The sequence below is a fragment of the Papaver somniferum genome, unplaced genomic scaffold (genome assembly GCF_003573695.1).
Source record: "Papaver somniferum cultivar HN1 unplaced genomic scaffold, ASM357369v1 unplaced-scaffold_25, whole genome shotgun sequence".
NCBI lineage: Eukaryota > Viridiplantae > Streptophyta > Magnoliopsida > Ranunculales > Papaveraceae > Papaver > Papaver somniferum.
The window spans coordinates 831,886-849,799 of NW_020635485.1; the positions used below are offsets into that span (position 1 = coordinate 831,886).

The 17,914-nt window shown below is 35.7% G+C and overlaps 1 protein-coding gene across 1 annotated transcript; it reads right to left on the bottom strand.

The window, feature by feature from the left end:
• Positions 1-14,602: 14,602 nt before the first annotated feature.
• On the bottom strand, positions 14,603-16,847 carry LOC113341174 (protein FAR1-RELATED SEQUENCE 5-like). The gene is made up of 4 exons (XM_026586157.1): positions 16,737-16,847; positions 16,463-16,612; positions 15,451-16,363; positions 14,603-15,327 (listed from the first exon to the last, which is right to left on the bottom strand). The coding sequence occupies exons 1-4, from the start codon at positions 16,845-16,847 to the stop codon at positions 14,603-14,605; spliced, it is 1,899 nt and encodes a 632-aa protein (XP_026441942.1).
• Positions 16,848-17,914: the final 1,067 nt, after the last annotated feature.

Consider the following 17,914-nt stretch of genomic DNA (forward strand, 5'->3'; position numbering starts at 1 on the left):
TGAGTTATATACTCCATGGAGATTATCTTGCAAAGACGAAGAACTACTCAAGGAACCAGTGGAATTTCATCCGACCAAAAGGTATGTGGATACTTGAACTCATCTTGTCACTCAAAAGTCTATCTACTCTATCTCCTACTCTTGAGACAAAAGTCGTATAAGTATGAGTTTTCATACATACACATTTGTTATTTCGAGCCGAGTTTACTCGCCTATATTTTTCTCGAAATATGTGTCTGTAAGCTTTTGCTTTAACCATTTCCATCTTTACCCGTGACGGAAGTCATGATGACGTTTCAATCTTGAAAATAGCTTTGATGATGATAGTCGATTCTTTATGTCTAACGACTGTTATAACATTATAGAAGAATGTTTCAATGATTGAAATGTAGAGTTGAGAATATGTAACCACCTATGGATGTAAGCATATAGTGTGCTCGCACATTAGTGTATAAATCCATGTGCCGGAAACCAAGTGTGTGCATATGTGTGCATACGGTATTGGTGAAGGAGACAAGTTTGGTACGCATACCCGTACACGTACTGTCGGAAATTCACATCCGTGAAATTCTGCTGAGTTTGAAGTTTACGAACTCAAAAACCAGTCACCTTAGGTACACGTACCCGTACGCGTGCTTGCGGAACTTTTTCACCCGAAAAAGTCTGCTGAGTTTGGAAACTAAAACCAACCCAAAATCCGACAGCTAAGGTACGCACACCCATACGCGTACCCAAGGTAGTTATTTCTCAAATCGGTAGTTCATGGAATTAAAACAATAAATTATAAGGAATGCAATCTTTGCATACTGTGGGTATATTATTCATGAATTGATTCAAACGAATCAAACTGATTTTGTTTCAATTATGTCTATGTATAAAGACCTAAGCAATTGAACAACTCTTGAACTAGTTTTTATGAGTCATTTGAACTAGTTATAAGAAAGATGAATACAGTTAATATGAAAGCACTCATATGGCTAACCATTGGTCAACCATTTGTGAACCAACCAATGTACACGTTTAGGTACGGTTACTCAAACCTAAATGAATACATTCAATTTTTGTGTGACAAGCTAAGTTTCGATCTAACGGTTGAAAGATATTAGCTTGGATAAATCAGGTTTTTCATCTAACGGTGATTATTGAATGCTTTGTTACCAAGGTAACCTAGATTGCAAACCCTGATTTGAAAACTATATAAGGAGACGTCTATCAACTGTGCAAAACTAATCACCACACCTTCTATGTGATACTAATTGGTTTGTTAGAGTCGATTCTCCTTTAATCGTAAGTTTATTCTCGAGACCCTGTCGATTAACGACTGAAAGACTTCATTGGGATTGTGAAGCCAGACGAAACTACTTCTCTTGTAGTTGAGCGATCTGATCTTGCATTTTCTATCGTACGAGTTCAATTGAATAATTGACTTGAGATTATATCTCCGATAAGGCAAGATAAAAAAAAATCACAAACATCTTCGTCTCATTTTTTGTGATTCCGCAATATCTAGTTTCGCTACCATACGATTTAGATTATTGTGAGGTGATTGATAATACTAGGCTGTTTTTCGGGAATATAAGTCTGGTTTATCAATTGGTTCTTGTTCACCTTGATTTTTATCAAAAGACAGAACAAAATTTTTGTTTTATCTGTGGGAGACAGATTTATCTATCCTTGTAGACTTTTCTGTGTGATACATATTTTTTTTTATCAAAGTCTTCGACTTTGGGTCGTAGCAACTCTTGGTTATGGGTGAGATCATCTAAGGGAATCAAGTGTGTAGTATCATGCTGGGATCAAAGACGTAAGGAGCGCAACTGTACCTTGAATCAGTGTGAGATTGATTAGAGTTCAACTACAGTCCAGACCAAATTTAGTTTTTAGTAGGCTAGTGTTTGTAGTGGCTTAATGCAGTGTGGTGTTCAATCTGGACTAGGTCCTGGGGTTTTTCTGCATTTGCGGTTTCCTCGTTAACAAAATTTCTGGTGTATGTGTTATTTCTATTCCGCATTATATTTTGTTATTGTTAGAGCATATCTCTGTCGACCTCTCATGCGTTGCTATATCAAGCATGTTTGTCAATGTTAGTGATCAAAACTATGAGTCTTGATTTATATTCTACATAGCTAAGTCTCGTACTATGATAGAAAAGTGTAGTTGAGCTCAAGGATTTCATGGCGATTCATCATACAACAACGAAGATATACTCAAGGAACCGTGGAACTTCATCAGCAAAAAGGTATGTGGAGACTTGAACTTATCTATCACTCAAAATTCTATCCCTTCTATCTCCTACTTCTTATGAGATAAAAGTCGTATGTTATATAGACTGGATCATACACATTTGATATTTCGAGCCGAGTATATATCGTCTATCTATATCTCGAAATGATGTGTTGGTAAAGCGTTTCGCTTTGATTGGGTTTTTCTTCACCTAATGACGAAAGTCATAATGTTTCAATCACTTTGAAAATCGCTTTGACGAGAAATAGTGCAACAACTATATAACGTCCTCTAAGAATGTTTCAATGGTTGGAATGAGAGTTTAGGTCAATATAACCAATGATGGATATAAGCATTGTGTGGTAACACATATGTGCATAAGTCCTATTCCTTAATCCGAAGTTTGCAAACTTTGTTGATTGAGAGAAACCGGAGGAATTGGCTTTGCCAAGTCCGCGAACTCAGTTTGCGAACTCAGTCCGCGAACTGACGAAAGTTCTCTTACCGAGAATTTCTGTTTGGATTTTCCAAAAAACTCGTTTGCGTGTTTAGTCCGCGAACTGGCGGAAGTCTCCTTGCCGAGATTTTCTGCTGAGTTTGGAAAACTCTGCCGGTTGTCTTAAATCCGCGAACTTGTTTGCGTACTTGGGTGGGTTATGATCTAAAGATGTGCTCTGAACATGAAACTTAAATTACTAAGGAATGCAATATGCAAACCGTGGCTGTAAAGTTCATGAGCCGGTTCAATCGAATCGAATTATCTTTGTTTCAATTGTGTCTTGTGTAGTTACATAAGATCTCATAGCAATTGAACAACTCTCTAACTAGTTCAGTTGAGTCAATTGAACTAGTTATGGTGAAGAAGAACAAGGTTAATATGAAATGCTCATATGGTTAACCTTTTGGGTTACTATGTTGAACCAACATCCACGTACATGTTTGGGAACGGTTTTCACAAACCCAGTAAACATATATCTCAAGTGTGTGTGACAAGCTAAGTTTTCGATCTAACGGTTGAGAAATATTAGCTTGAATCTAAATCAGGTTTTCATCTAACGGTGAATATTGATTGCTTTGTACCTAAGGCAAAACCATGATTTGAAGACTATATATAAGAGACATCTAGCATTGGGCAAAACTAATCCCCACACGTTTGTATGATACTAGTGCTCTCGCTAGAGTCGATTCTCCTCTAACCTTTGGTTTTCTTCTCTAAAACCAGGTTAACGACTTAAAGACTTCATTGGGATTGTGAAGCCAGAGCGATACTACTTTTATCGTAGTTGTGTGATATGATCTTGCATCTTCTATCGTACGAGTAAAATATTATTGATTGGCTTGAGATCGTGAGAGTTCTCCGATAGGCAAGATAAAGAAGTCACAAATATCTTCGTTTCACTGTTTGTGATTCATCGACGTCCTCTTGTTTATACAAGTAAGATTGTTGTGAGGTGATTGATTAATTTAGGTTGTTCTTCGGGAATATAAGACCGGATTATCAATTGGTTCATGTTCACCTTGATTTCATATCATAAGACGGAACACAAACCTAGGGTTCTTCTGTGGGAGACAGATTTATCCTTTGATAGACTTTTCTGTGTGAGACAGATTTGTTTATTATCAAGTCTGCGATTTTGGGTTGCAGCAACTCTTGGTTGTGGGTGAGATCAGCTAAGGGAATCAAGTGCGCAGTGTCCAGCTGGGATCAGAGGCGTAGCAGTACAACTGTACCTTGAATTAGTGGGAGACTGATTGGGGTTCAACTATAGTCCAGTCCGAAGTTAGCTTGGAGTAGGCTAGTGTCTGTAGCGTCTTAATAAAGTGTGTATTCAATCTGGACTAGGTCCCGGGGTTTTTCTGCATTTGCGGTTTCCTCGTTAACAAAACTTCCGGTGTCTGTGTTATTTCTTTTCCGCATTATATTTTTTATATAATTGAAATAATACAGGTTGTGCGGTAAAGATCATCAATTGGAAATCCAACCTTTGGTTGTTGATTGATATTGATTGATCCTTGGACATTGGTCTTTGGTACCGTCCAAGTATTCCTTGTGTTTGATTAGGACTCGCTGATTTCTATTAGCTTGAGTAATATCAAAAACAAGAGAGAGATATTAACTCCTTGAGATACTTTTATCTAGATTGAGTCTGACTGTCTAGTTGATTCTCTAGCAAAGTATTTCGGAGTTAGTCCATACATATTGCTAAACAAAATATTGGGTGGTGTTGTTAGACCCTCGCTTTTTCAGTTATATAATTGAAACATCACAGGTTGTGCGTTTGTATCGATCAATTGTGAAATCCAACCTTTGGTTGTTGATTGGAAATTGATTGATCCTTGGATATTGTTCTTTGGTACCATCCAAGTTTATTATCCTTGCATTTGATAAAGACTCGGAGATTTCTATTTTCTTGAGTAAAATCAAATCAAGAGAGAGATATTAACTCCTCGATATACTTTTTCCTAGATTGAGTCTGACTGTCTAGTTGATTCTCTAGAAAGTATATTGGAGTTAGTCCATACAGATTGCTAATCGAAATATTGGGTGTGGATGTTAGACCCCCGCATTTTCAATTGGTATCAGAGCAGGCAAACATGTTCAAGACCTCAAAAGTTTGTGTTTGTAGCGATCTGACTCTATGGACAGAAGTGTTATCTCAATAAATTCACCACAGGGATTCCGGAATTCTCTTCCATGACTGATTTAATTAAATCTATAGAAGAAATTTTCTCTAAACCTCCACCAGGTTTAAAATCCCTTGACGTTTTTTCGGGAATTGGAAAGAGACTTGAAAGCTTAGCTTCTGATGTTGATTTATTTCTCCATAAAGAACAAGAATCTCTTGATAGGCTAAATCAAGTCATGATGAATAATATTCATGTTGAGTTTGACATTGAATTATTAATCAATGAGAGCAATGCTTCTCCTCTATGTAATCCAACTAGTTGTGGGAAACTAAGCGATTTACAACAAGAGTTTAAGTCTAAGCTCTCCGACTTTACCATCTCTAAACATGCATCAATTCATTGGTCAATTCCTGATACAGATTATAGTATTGTCCCTTCTCATGAAGAAATTAGGATGTATATTTTTATCAAAAGAGTTTCACTGTGCAATATTAAAAATCATCTGCAGAAACTGTTTCTTGTAAAGTATAAAATAAGAAATCAGAAACACATTTTTTCTTGTGCTCTCTAGATGTTCTTTGAAAAACCTTTAAAAACAGTTTGTTGGGTTTCTCTCAATACTGTGAGCTGTAAAAACGGTTGGAAAGAAGCTCTTTCCAACTGTTATACTGTGCAAGAACTATTTTGTTTCTAAAAAAATTGATGCAAAACAAATGAATGTTGAGATATTGCTCCTTGTTTGTACCAAACGATCCCTTGGCTTGCACATGAGTGGTTCACATACCTTGAACCAAAACCGTCTCATGAACTAATCCAGTTCTCGAACGTGTCGAATGGTTCACTCAATACTTAAAAAGGGTCTCGTTGGTTCCTTCAACCCTCTTGTTCTTTTCTTCAATTCGCAGACCCAAGAAGAAACCGATCAGTTCTCATACTCTCATCATCTTGATTCTCAACCAAATCAAGGTTGGTTTGTTCTCTTGGCTCCAGAATCTGCTCGTGCATATTGGGTCAAGAACCGTTTTTTTTTTGTGTTTGAGTGTGTGTGTGTTGGTTTACCATCGACAGTTCACAAGACAAGTAAGTTTCTCAAACCCCTCTTTGTATATTTTCAACCATGGAGCAAAGTAGAACCAGGCATGTAGGGAGCTCGAGCCATCAAACTAGGGATGAATCGTTATATGACCCCAGTATCCTTGCTAGGTTCGTCAACCGTACTGCTCGTATACTTTATTTAGAATATAAGGTTAAACAACCAACTTTTGAAATATTTTATGATGAGTCAGAATTTGAGGTACAAGGTTTATTGGATTTCTTCAAAAATCACTCCTGGGGTATTATTCACAAGCCAATAGGAATTGTTCGCATTGAAATGGTTGCACAATTCTATGTTAATATTCATGAAGAAGATACAGTCAATTGCCAGTTCAAAACTATGGTTGGTAGTATCCCCTTTACTATGGATCGTTATGTTATTGCATACTTACTAGATGTAACCTATATTGGTAATACTCGTTTCCCTCCTCCTGAGAATGAAAGATTGACTCCAAATGAAATGTCAAATCGTCTCTTTGATAGAGATGTCTCTCGGAGAGATGACAAAATGTTTGTTGGATGTACTGAGTTGTATCTCAAAGTTGGTGCAAAACTTATTGTGGCCAATATGATTCCTAGTACCATTGACAACAATATCTGGACCAGGTCAATTGCTGAATTTATCTCCTATATTTCTGAAAGAAAAGATATTGACTTCCGTGGACTTATTGTCCATCAAATGATAAGTGTGAAACAGACTCCAAAGAAAACTCCAGGGTTTCCTTGCCTCATCACAAGAATTTGCAGTTACTTTAACATTACTCCTTTTGGGACTGAAATTGGTGGTCTAAAAGTTTTGAGTAAATCTAGCATCCAAAAGATGAAGCAATCCTCAATTAATACTTCAGCAAGTACCTATGCAGCTGCAAACCCTGAACTGGTGCGCCTTCAAAAAGAAGTTGATTGCATGAAAGAACAGTTGGAGGTTGTTGAAGCTGGACATCCAGATCTAATCGAGAAGTTCCTTGAGATTTCTATTGACTTTTATGGAGGGAGTGATTAAATCTTCTTCTGATGATCTCCTTCTGTTAAACTTCTTATGTTGATCCTGTTAAAACTATTAGTTGTAATAACTTTTATGCTATTTTATCTTTGAATGATTTCATCTTTCAATTAAACTGCTAAATATTAGGATCCATAAAAAGTACACAGTACCTTGTCAAAAGTTATCTCTTTATATGTCGATATGCAAGTATTGACACAAGATCGATGAACTTTTGACAAACAAAGGTTACGCCTATTATGTCAATTATTGATAGAAGATAGGTTAAAATCTTTTGTTTACAAGGATTATATCTATTGTATGTCATTGTGCAAATAGTGATGGAAAATAGAATGAATCCTTGTATATGCCGCAGTATTGATCATTCCATGATCCATATTTTATGTGTATGCTGCAATGCTCCATAAGTTTTTCTTGTGTTGAGCATAAGACGATTGAGTTAATCATTCTTTTATGGTGAACTTAGTCGTAGCTCCGTAAGCTCTCTTATGTCGAGCATTTCCAACTAGATTAATCATAGATTCGTTTGTGGTTATTTTGGTTGTGTATTCCGATTAAATTAATCATGGGTTCTCTTGTGGTTAGTTTAATTGATAATTTTGGATATAGAAAATCATTCCTTATGTTTTTTGGGTCCAATAAAATCCTTCTTTTCTTGTAAAAGTAAGGTCGCTCTTGTTGTTCTATTGGGAATGACATCAAATGGGGGAGAGTTCTTTTGAACTTGCGCTTAATTTTCATATCTTTGTGGGGAGTGCGGTTGTGGAATCATTTAGGGGTTATCTTATATCTTTATAAACTCATTGATGAATGCATTTAGCCTCGGCTTTATGATTGCATCTAAACAAGTTGATATGTACTTTTCTTTGGTCTTGAAGCGTCTTCGTGGAAATTTCATTAGGATCCCGTTTTCGTACCTTCGCCAATTTTATTGACAAAAAGGGGGAGCATTAATGTGTAGTTCACACTACAAATACATATGATTTACGTGCTTTACGAGTCATTATGTAGGGGGGGGGGTTTCATGTTGAAACGAAAGTATTGACTAAGGGGGAGTGATACATATCACCATAGTATTGTTGTCGAAGTTGTGATATGAGAACTTTGATGTTGTGTAATAATACTGTGACATTGTATAACAATGATCGAGAGCTTTTGTTTTCTCATTGTTATGGCTACGGAACTTCAACAACTATGATGTTGAATTGAACATCTACGGAATCATGGGAGCACTTGGAAAATACGAAGTTTTCAAGTAACGTTGAAGCACAAAGGAGATCAAGCATGTGGACGAGAAGCTATAAAGTTTATTTATTTTGTAATCCATATGTATTGATAATTTTGTTAGTAAAATTGACAAAGGGGGAGATTGTTAGAGCATTGCTCGATCAAACTCGCATGCGTTGCTATCTCAAGCATGTTTGTCAATATTAGTGATCAAAACTATAGTATACTTATGACTAAGTCACGGTCTAGGATAGTTAGGAATAGTTGAGCTCCAGACTCCATGGCGATTATCTTTCAAAGACGAAGAACTACTCAAGGAACCAGTGGAACTTCATCCGACCAAAAGGTATGTGGAGACTTGAAATCATCTTGTCACTCAAAAGTCTATCTACTCTATTTCCTACTCTTGAGACAAAAGTCGTATAAGTATGATAATTTTCATACATACACATTTGCTATTTCGAGCCGAGTTTACTCGCCTATCTTTTTCTCGAAATACGTGTTGGTAAGCTTTTGCTTTAACCGTTTTCATCTTTACCCGTGACGAAAGTCATGATGACGTTTCAATCTTGAAAATAGATTTGATGACGATAGTCGATTCTTTATGTCTAGTGATTGTTATAACATTATAGAAGAATCTTTCAATGATTGAAATGTAGAGTTGAGAATATGTAACCACCAATGGATGTAACCATATAGTGTGTTCGCACATTAGTGTATAAATCCATGTGCCGGAAACCAAGTGTGTGCATATGTGTCCTTACGGTATTGGTGAAGGAGACAGGTTGGGTACGCGTACCCGTACACGTACTGGCGGAAATTCAAGTCTGTGAAATTCTGCTGAGTTTGAAATTTACGAACTAAAAAACCAGTCACCTTAGGTACGCGTACTGGCGGAACTTTTCACCTGAAAAAGTCTGTTGAGTTTGGAAACTAAAACCAACTCAAAATCCGGTAGCTAAGGTACGCTTACTCGTATGCGTACCCAAGGTAGTTATTTCTCAAATCGGTAGTTGATGGACTTAAAACAATAAATTATAAGGAATGCAATCTTTGCAAACTGTGGGTATATTGTTCATGAATTAATACGAATGAATCAAACCGATTTTGTTTCAATTGTGTCTATGTATAAAGACCTAAGCAATTGAACAACTCTTGAACTAGTTCTTATGAGTCATTTGAACTAGTTATGAGAAAGATGAATACGGTTAATATGAAAGCACTCATATGGCTAACCATTGGTCAACCATTTGTGAACCAACCAATGTACACGTTTAGGTACGGTTACTCAAATCTAAATGAATACATTTCATTTGTGTGTGACAAGCTAAGTTTCGATCTAACGGTTGAAAGATATTAGCTTGGATAAATCAGCTTTTTCATCTAAAGATGATTATTGAATGCTTTGTTACCAAGGTAACCTAGATTGCAAACCCTGATTTGAAAACTATATAAGGAGACGTCTAGCAACTGTGAAAAAATAATCCCCACACCTCCTGTGTGATACTAGTTGGTTTGCTAGAGTCGATTCTCCTTTAATCGTATGTTTTTTCTCGAGACCCTGTCGATTAACGACTGAAAGACTTCATTGGGATTATGAAGCCAGGCGAAACTACTTCTCTTATAGTTGAGCGATCTGATCTTGCCATTTTCTATCGTACGAGTTCAATTGAATAATTGACTTGAGATTATATCTCCGATAGGGCAATATAAAAACAAATTACAAACATCTTGGTCTCATCGTTTGTGATTCCGTAATATCTAGTTTCGCTACCATACGATTTAGATTATTGTGAGGTAATTGATAATACTAGGCTGTTCTTCGGGAATATAAGTCCGGTTTATCAATTGGTTCTTGTTCACCTTGATTTTTATCAAAAGAAAGAACAAAACTTTTAGGTTTATCTGTGGGAGACATATTTATCTATCCTTGTAGACTTTTCTGTGTGATACAGATTTGTTTATCAAAGTCTTCAACTTTGGGTTGTAGCAACTCTTGGTTGTTGGTGAGATCAGCTAAGGGAATCAAGTGCGTAGTATCCTGTTGGGATCAGAGACGTAAAGAGCGCAAATGTACCTTGAATCAGTGTGAGATTGATTAAGGTTCAACTACAGTCCAGACCGAAGTTAGTTTGTAGTAGGCTAGTGCCTGTGGCGGCTTAATATAGTGTGGTGTTCAATCTGGACTAGGTCCCGAAGTTTTTTTGCATTTGCGGTTTCCTCGTTAAAAAAATTCTGGTGTTGTTATTTCTATTCCGCATTATATTTTTTTTATATAATTGTAATATCATAGGTTATGCGTTTGTATCGATCAATTGTGAAATCCAACCTTTGGTTGTTGATTGGAAATTGATTGATCCTTGGATATTGGTCTTTGCTACCATCTAAGTTTATTATCCTTGCATTTGATAAAGACTCGCAGATTTCTATTTGCTTGAGTAAAATCAAATCAAGAGAGAGATATTAACTCCTCGATATATTTTTCCCTAGATTGAGTCTGACTGTCTAGTTGATTCTCTAGAAAGTATATTGGAGTTAGTTCATACAGATTGCTAATCGAAATATTGGGTGTGGATGTTAGACCCCGCATTTTCACGATTCTTGCAACAACAAAAAATCATAAAAAACCTCTAATTTTTTGTTTTCTACAACCAGTACATATGGACGTATATTTATATAAAAAATTGTCATTATTGACATTTTTTTATAATCACACTTTTTAAGGATTGTATCAACTGATAGTGATCAAACGTTCTACGAGTCAACATCATTAAAACGATGAATTTTACCCAGAATCAATGGATGTTCATTCATATAACTTCGCCCAGAGTCGGTTGACGTAAACATTGAGATCCACCGATTATGGTTAGATTTCAAAAAACAAGATCATAAAAATATCAATTAAACATGGATCAACATGCTTAAAAAACTAGATGAACAAATCATTGAGTTTTTTCATGAAAATAAATAAACTGATGTTTTTCGATCGACCAAGAAAAAATTGATAAAAAAAACATGTTATGATGATCACAAACAGCTAAACTAATAATCTAACACTAATTATAATTTCATTATCAATTTATTAACACTAATTAATCATTGAAAAATTAACCATTAACAAAAATATGTGGATAAGGATTTTTTTATTTTACTTCGTAATAATCCGTTTTAGTATTTTTATGGTAAGCCCCAAATTTTAAATAGATTAAAAAGTAGATGTCAGCAAAATAATGAGGTTTTCCCTATTTCCTACCCCCATTTCTTCTATTTTCTATCCACATAAAATCCTATCCCCAATAATCCTATGTACCACCCACAAAGATTTTCATATATCCTAACTCCCATCTCTTTGACTTTTTATATACACCCACCGCTAAAATCAACCAACGACTAAAAAACAAACCCAACTTGCAGATAACTTCTCTGTCTCCACCACCAACCACTACGTCTTCTTCTCCACGTCCACAGTCCATCACCACCTTCAGTCACATTTTCTTTTATTTTTGCAGGTCCTGTATCACTAAATTAATGCCTCCGTGATTGACCAAACAAAGTAAGGAATGTTATAGCAAAATCAAAACCCAAAAGAGGTAAAAACTAAACCTAATGGTAATGTTTTGTATTGTATGTAGAAACTCATGGAATTACAAATCGATTTTGTTGATACCATCGTAATCACATCCCTCTCTAGAGTATATAACAAGAGATATCTTGGGCTTGGTAAAAGTTGTTGTTTTCAGTTTGCTTATTAGGTTCTGGTCAATTACTAGGGTTCTCTATACTGTATATTAACATTATCATTATATGTTAGTATGTTTATCCTATACATACATAAATGCAGCACCATCTTGAGACCTGAGTTCAAGTCCCACATTCGTCCAAGATATCAACATGGTCATATGGTCCAAATTAAACTGACTGGTGACATCAACCCTCATATGATAGTGGTAGTTAGGTGTTAAGAGTTAAATCAAAATTAAACAGCGTGTACATGCCATGTTATATGGATACAGTATGTACGTTTATTGAAAATCATGTTATGCATGCATCTTAAAAATCCCGGCTACGCCACACCATGCATACACAGTATTACTGCACAACACACTGTCGTTCACTTTGGATCGACTTGCTTTTCAATGAATTTTGTTTAAAGAAAGATTCAGATAACTAGTCGTTCATATTTGAGAAATTTATAAGTGTCTATCATAGTTTGCAAAGGAGTGGCGAACAATGATCGTGTTAGAGGTATGACTGATGGTGTATCTTGGCGGCTTACTCTTTATCTGCTTAGTATTATGGAAGCAATAATGAAACTTGAGTAGCACTTTGTTTTTGATTTTTTCTTGTCTGCGCAACCATAACCGTACTCTAAAGCAAATTTTTTTTTGTTTCTTTCAGTCTTTCTAGTATATATAATACTTGAAAGTATTTGATGACATTTTACATTGCTGACTTCTGGATTTCTCTATCGAGATTGCAAAAAAAATTGAGGCCATGGATTTTTTGTGAGATTATGGACTTTGAAAGGCCGGAAGAAGCAGATACTTATGTTCTTGACTCTGTTGTGTTGGGAACCAAAGATCATGCTAATGCAAAAGATATTTTGGATCTGGTCAAGCCTAGAATATTACAGAACTTTGTGCTAGGCATGTGGATAAAATTTATGTATGCAATCCGGTTAGCAGGGACAATAGATGTTTCTTCTAACCTCTTTTACGAATGAAATCTCTAAAATTGTCTGCTCTTGTTCTTGTTTTATAAGTGCAAATGTGCAATTCAATGTACCTGTCACCGAAATGTCTAACAAAAACGAGTTCTTGTAACAAAAGTGCAGACATTCAATAAAAAGCATTTGTTCTTCAATAAACGAGTTCTTACACCAAACCTAAAATGTTTCCAGGAGAATAAAAAAAAAAAATGCAAGGAAAACTACACCAAAATTTAGTGAATGATTACTGGTTTTTCAGGTTGTGGATCTCTAAAGTTCATCCTTTTTTTGAATGTCTTCATCTTTTCCTCATATTTTTTTGGCCCGACCTTGGCATCTTCGTATGCATTCTGAATCCACATGTTGCAGGGAGGTGGTATAGGAGCCCCTGACTTTAACTTCATTGGGACAAAATGGTTCCCTCCCACAAAATCCATCACTATAACTCTATGTTTCTTACCTTTGATTGGCCCATGCCTCGAAGGGAAGAAGGTTGCACACATTTCTTTTGAAAGCCAAACAAGAACAACGCGGAATGTTTGAGACGCTACAAGACCATCTTCCGGCATTTTAAACCATTTACTGACGTCCATTTCATCTCCATCTTCAAACCTTAATCTTTTGAGCATGTTGTTCAACCTTTCCTCGGAGTACAAGACTTTCTCATAAAACGTCATGTGATTAAAAACTTTCGCATGCATATTGTTACGAATATGTCGGAAATCATCTCTACAGGCAAGGACTAGTTGGAAAGCAATGTTATGGAAGCCACAATGACCATCTGAAAGCACATAATGAGTTCCTTCTATGTAAAATTGCATAGCTTCTGGCAGTTGTGATACATAACTTGGATTTGGTAAATTCCACTCTTCTGGTCGAGGTTCACCCCACCTCTGTAGTTTCCACGCATCTTCATCATCCACAAGTTTGTATTCAGCAAAAAAGTCTTGTTCCTCTTCCTCCTCTTCTTCTTCTTCTTCTTCTGGGTTGTTCATTATTGATTCAACATCGTAAATAGGCACATCATGGTCTGTTTCCTCATCCAAACACTCCAACGTAAAATCTATAATTTTTCTCTCCACATCTAGTTTTTCAGTACTGCTTGTAACTTCCTCTTCAGTCACAACCACAAGGTCTTTCACCCTATCTTCCACTATGTTATCGGCATCATCAAGTTTTTCAGTTCTGACCATACCTTCCTGGATTACCATTTCCATTTCGTCATTTTTAGTCTCAAATGTAACCTCTGAAGTTTCTGTTTTTGTCTTCTTTTTCCCCCAATATTCAATATTTTTTTTTGTATATTTTCTTTTTTGTTTGGAACCGTGGGTTTCTTCAGTCTTTCCTGGTTGTTCTTGAGTTTTGGTGCTCTCATGTAATACTGGAGGTACCTTATGAATGCCCAACAAATGCAAACAAAAACTAGGATTTAGTTAACTAAGAAAAAAATAAAAGAATGTATGTAAGCAAAATATTATAAACATAAAATACAGTTAAGACGATACCTTTTTTTGTGAATCAGCATGTTCATGCCTAGAAAGATCTCGATGACAAGAATTTTATTCGATTTCTTTTTTCTTTTCGGCTATTGTTTTCCTTCCTTTGGTTCGAACAGGAGCTGGTGGTTCCTGAAAATTATTCTTATCGGGTTGAACAATTTTGGTTACAAAAACTGTCACCAATTCATTAATGCGACTCTTCTCTGGGTCAGTAGAATTTTACCACTTTCTTCTTAAAATCTCTAACTGTGGCAGATAATCATACACAACATTTGAACGAGAAACATGTGGAAATAAATTAATCTGCCTCCATTGCGAATCGATAGAAGAAAGTGGGATGGGTTTACCCTGATTCCGATATTCAGATATCATGTGGGCACAAGGTAGGCCATGCGTCTTGTGTAGAATGCATCCACACAAATTTTCGGCAATACTTCTCGACTTTTCCAATCTTTTTATTTCAGAGATGATGAAATCTAAGGCGTACTGCGAGATATGGCAATGTAGACTCTTGAAATCGTCTATTCTGTGATCATGCTTCATGAAGGTTAAAGTTTGTTGAAATTTGGCTTTGATAGTCACCAGTTGAGATTCATGCATCTTGTGCATTTGCTGCCAGCACTCAACAAATCCACCTTGACTATTTCCCAAAAATCGCTTTAAGACACTATGTGCACCTTCTACACGATTAGAAGTCCGGGTTCCAAAATGTTTAACTTCATTAGTCCATGCATATGCGAAAAATTCCTTATTGACAAGTACACTCTCATAAATATATTTGATTGCTTCAGGATACCGTTTCTCATATTTCCGTACGAAGGATTCCAACCCCATGTTGAATAAAGGTATTGTTTCCATCCTAACAATGCGCCTCCAATCATCTTCTAAATCCTTTATAGGATCCTCTTCTTCTTCTCCATCTTCTTTACTAACTTTGCCCTTGTCTTTGTTAAGAATTGTATTGTCTCCACTGTTTTTCTCTTTCTTTTTGAGTTCTTTCGCTATTTTTTCTCTTTTAATTGATTCCCGAAAACGAGAATACACATTCTTTTGGATATGCCATGTACATAATAATCCTCTTGCATCAGGGAAAACAATACCAATACCGTTAATCAAAGCTTGTTCGTTGTCGGTGACAATAACAGAAGGTAGGTTTGTTGGAGAGTAAAGTGATCTCAGATGTTGCAAGGCCCATTCATAGTTTCCTGTTAGCTCGGCGCTCATAAATGCAAAAGCAATAGAAAATTTCTTGCCCATAGATGTCATACCCGCCGCATGAAACAAAGGCATCTTCCATCTATTTGTCTTGTATGTACAATCAATAATCACCACAGAATGAAAACATTGAGCACATAATGTTGACTCTGGATGTGCCCAGAAGATATCAGTCACCTCACATGTATCAGAATTTTGCCTATTCCATGTTACATAATGGGAATCATCCAGGTACTTATGAAGCAGTTGCATTCTTGTTCTACCCGCTCTTTCGAATACCCTATGTTTTTGTATGCAGTTGTCAATGGTCTTCAAAGTTGAAGCGTTCTTTTTAAAATTTTCCCTTAAAGCAATGAGAATCTGTCTTGGTGGCATACCGTGTTCGTGGAATTTTATAACAAATTGTTTTTCTTCGTCTGAGAGTCTACCGGCGAACGAATGCCCCAAAAGTGTATCTGCTGGAGCATGGTTATGGTGTCCATCTTTGACAATCAAATTCCATTTCGAAGCATCTACACAAGTCGACCGCAACTTAAAAGGACATCCACATTTTTTTGTTGCAGTTCCTTTCCTACATTTAGAAGGACTCACTGTACAGTTACGTTTTCTGTATTTGCCACCTCTCTCGCATCCAAGTACAATGGCGGAACCCTTTCCACCATGATTCTCATTCTTATTCACCCCTTTTTTAATCACAACAACTATGTTGTATTGACTACCAATCTCGCGACACCACTCTGTAACATTTTCTTTTGAACTAAATGTCTACACAACAAACGAAACATATATCAATATCGATACCAATACAAAATGATTTTTTTTTTGACGTATCACTCTGAAGAGTGAAGAAATAACATACAGTACCTTATTTGTGGTGAAGTACTCAGTGGAATCAAAACCAACAACATTAATTGGTTCCTCGGAAATACATTGGATGACATCTAAAACGACTTCATCCTCTTTCTCTTCAACACCAATAGTTTCTTTGGTCGATTCTAGATGATCGGAGAATAACTGTACAAGAAAAAGAAAAATGACCCACAGTTCATAAGAAATTTAAAAAAAAATTACTGAAAAAGATAATATAAAAAATTACTGATTGAACAATGGTTACCAATCATGTAACTAATTAACTAACCTCTTCTTCACCTAACGAGTTTTCAACAGAACTAGCATAATCTTTTTGTATGTTTGATTCATCTAGGGTTTGGATTTTTTCCCCTAGATTTTCATTAATGGAATCTTCCATGATCTTGATTTACCTATTAATCAATGATTAATTCGCATAGTCTTGAGGAATTAAATAATAAAAGAGTAGATATTGATGTATTATAATAATTGAATATAAATCTCACCTAGGGTTTCTAACTGATGGGTTTTAATGGTTTTATTTAATAAAAATGGGAGACTAACGGAGAAGAAGGAAAAATAAAAATGGTAATAGTAAAGGTCATACTTAATTTGACTTTTTAGGTGGTACATAGGAAAAAACAGAATTGAAAAGTAAATTAGTTTTAGAAATTGTGAATGAGATGGGAAATAGGAAAAGTAGGGGTAGGAAATAGGGAAAACCAATAATAACGACTAGCAGAAAAATAACAAAAGAGAACAAAAAAAGCTAGAAAAACCAACAGACTAGATACTACTTATAATTGCTTCCCAGTTATAAATGAGTGTGGTCAATGAAAAACCATCAAAAAATTTAATTGAAGATGCCCAAAAAAAGAGAATACACTTTATAAAAAAATATAATCGGATCCCAATTTTTTCTTCTGCGCCCATGTGAACGCTTATTTCTTTCTCTCCAGATCAAGGTTTGAAAAACGGCCGTTTTTTCCGAGAAAACGTCCGTTATAACGCTCACGCCCATATATCGTGCCCGTGAGGTTCACCAACACGCTTACCTAAATAACACCGATAAATAGAAAAAAATGGCGTTATTTAGACCCGTTATAACCGTTTTCACACCTGTGATTACCGTTTTTCAAAAATTAATATTTCAGTTTTTTTCTTCTAAATAACATTTTAACACACGTTTTTTACACTGTATTTTCCGTTTTCATACCGGTTAAACCCGTTTTTAAGGAAAACAAATTTGAGTTGGAGAAATTCTTATACAATTTTTAATTTCAAACTTACAACTAAAATTTCATAAATAATCATTAAACACTTCAAATTTTATAAACTTACAATAAGTAACCTAGTGACAGTAGTGCTTGAAATTTTAAACTTAGACAAACCAACTTGTACCGGCATTTTTTTCCGACTTATTCAAGTATTTTCTGTTTTCTCGAGGATTCTCAGTTGATTCCTCCT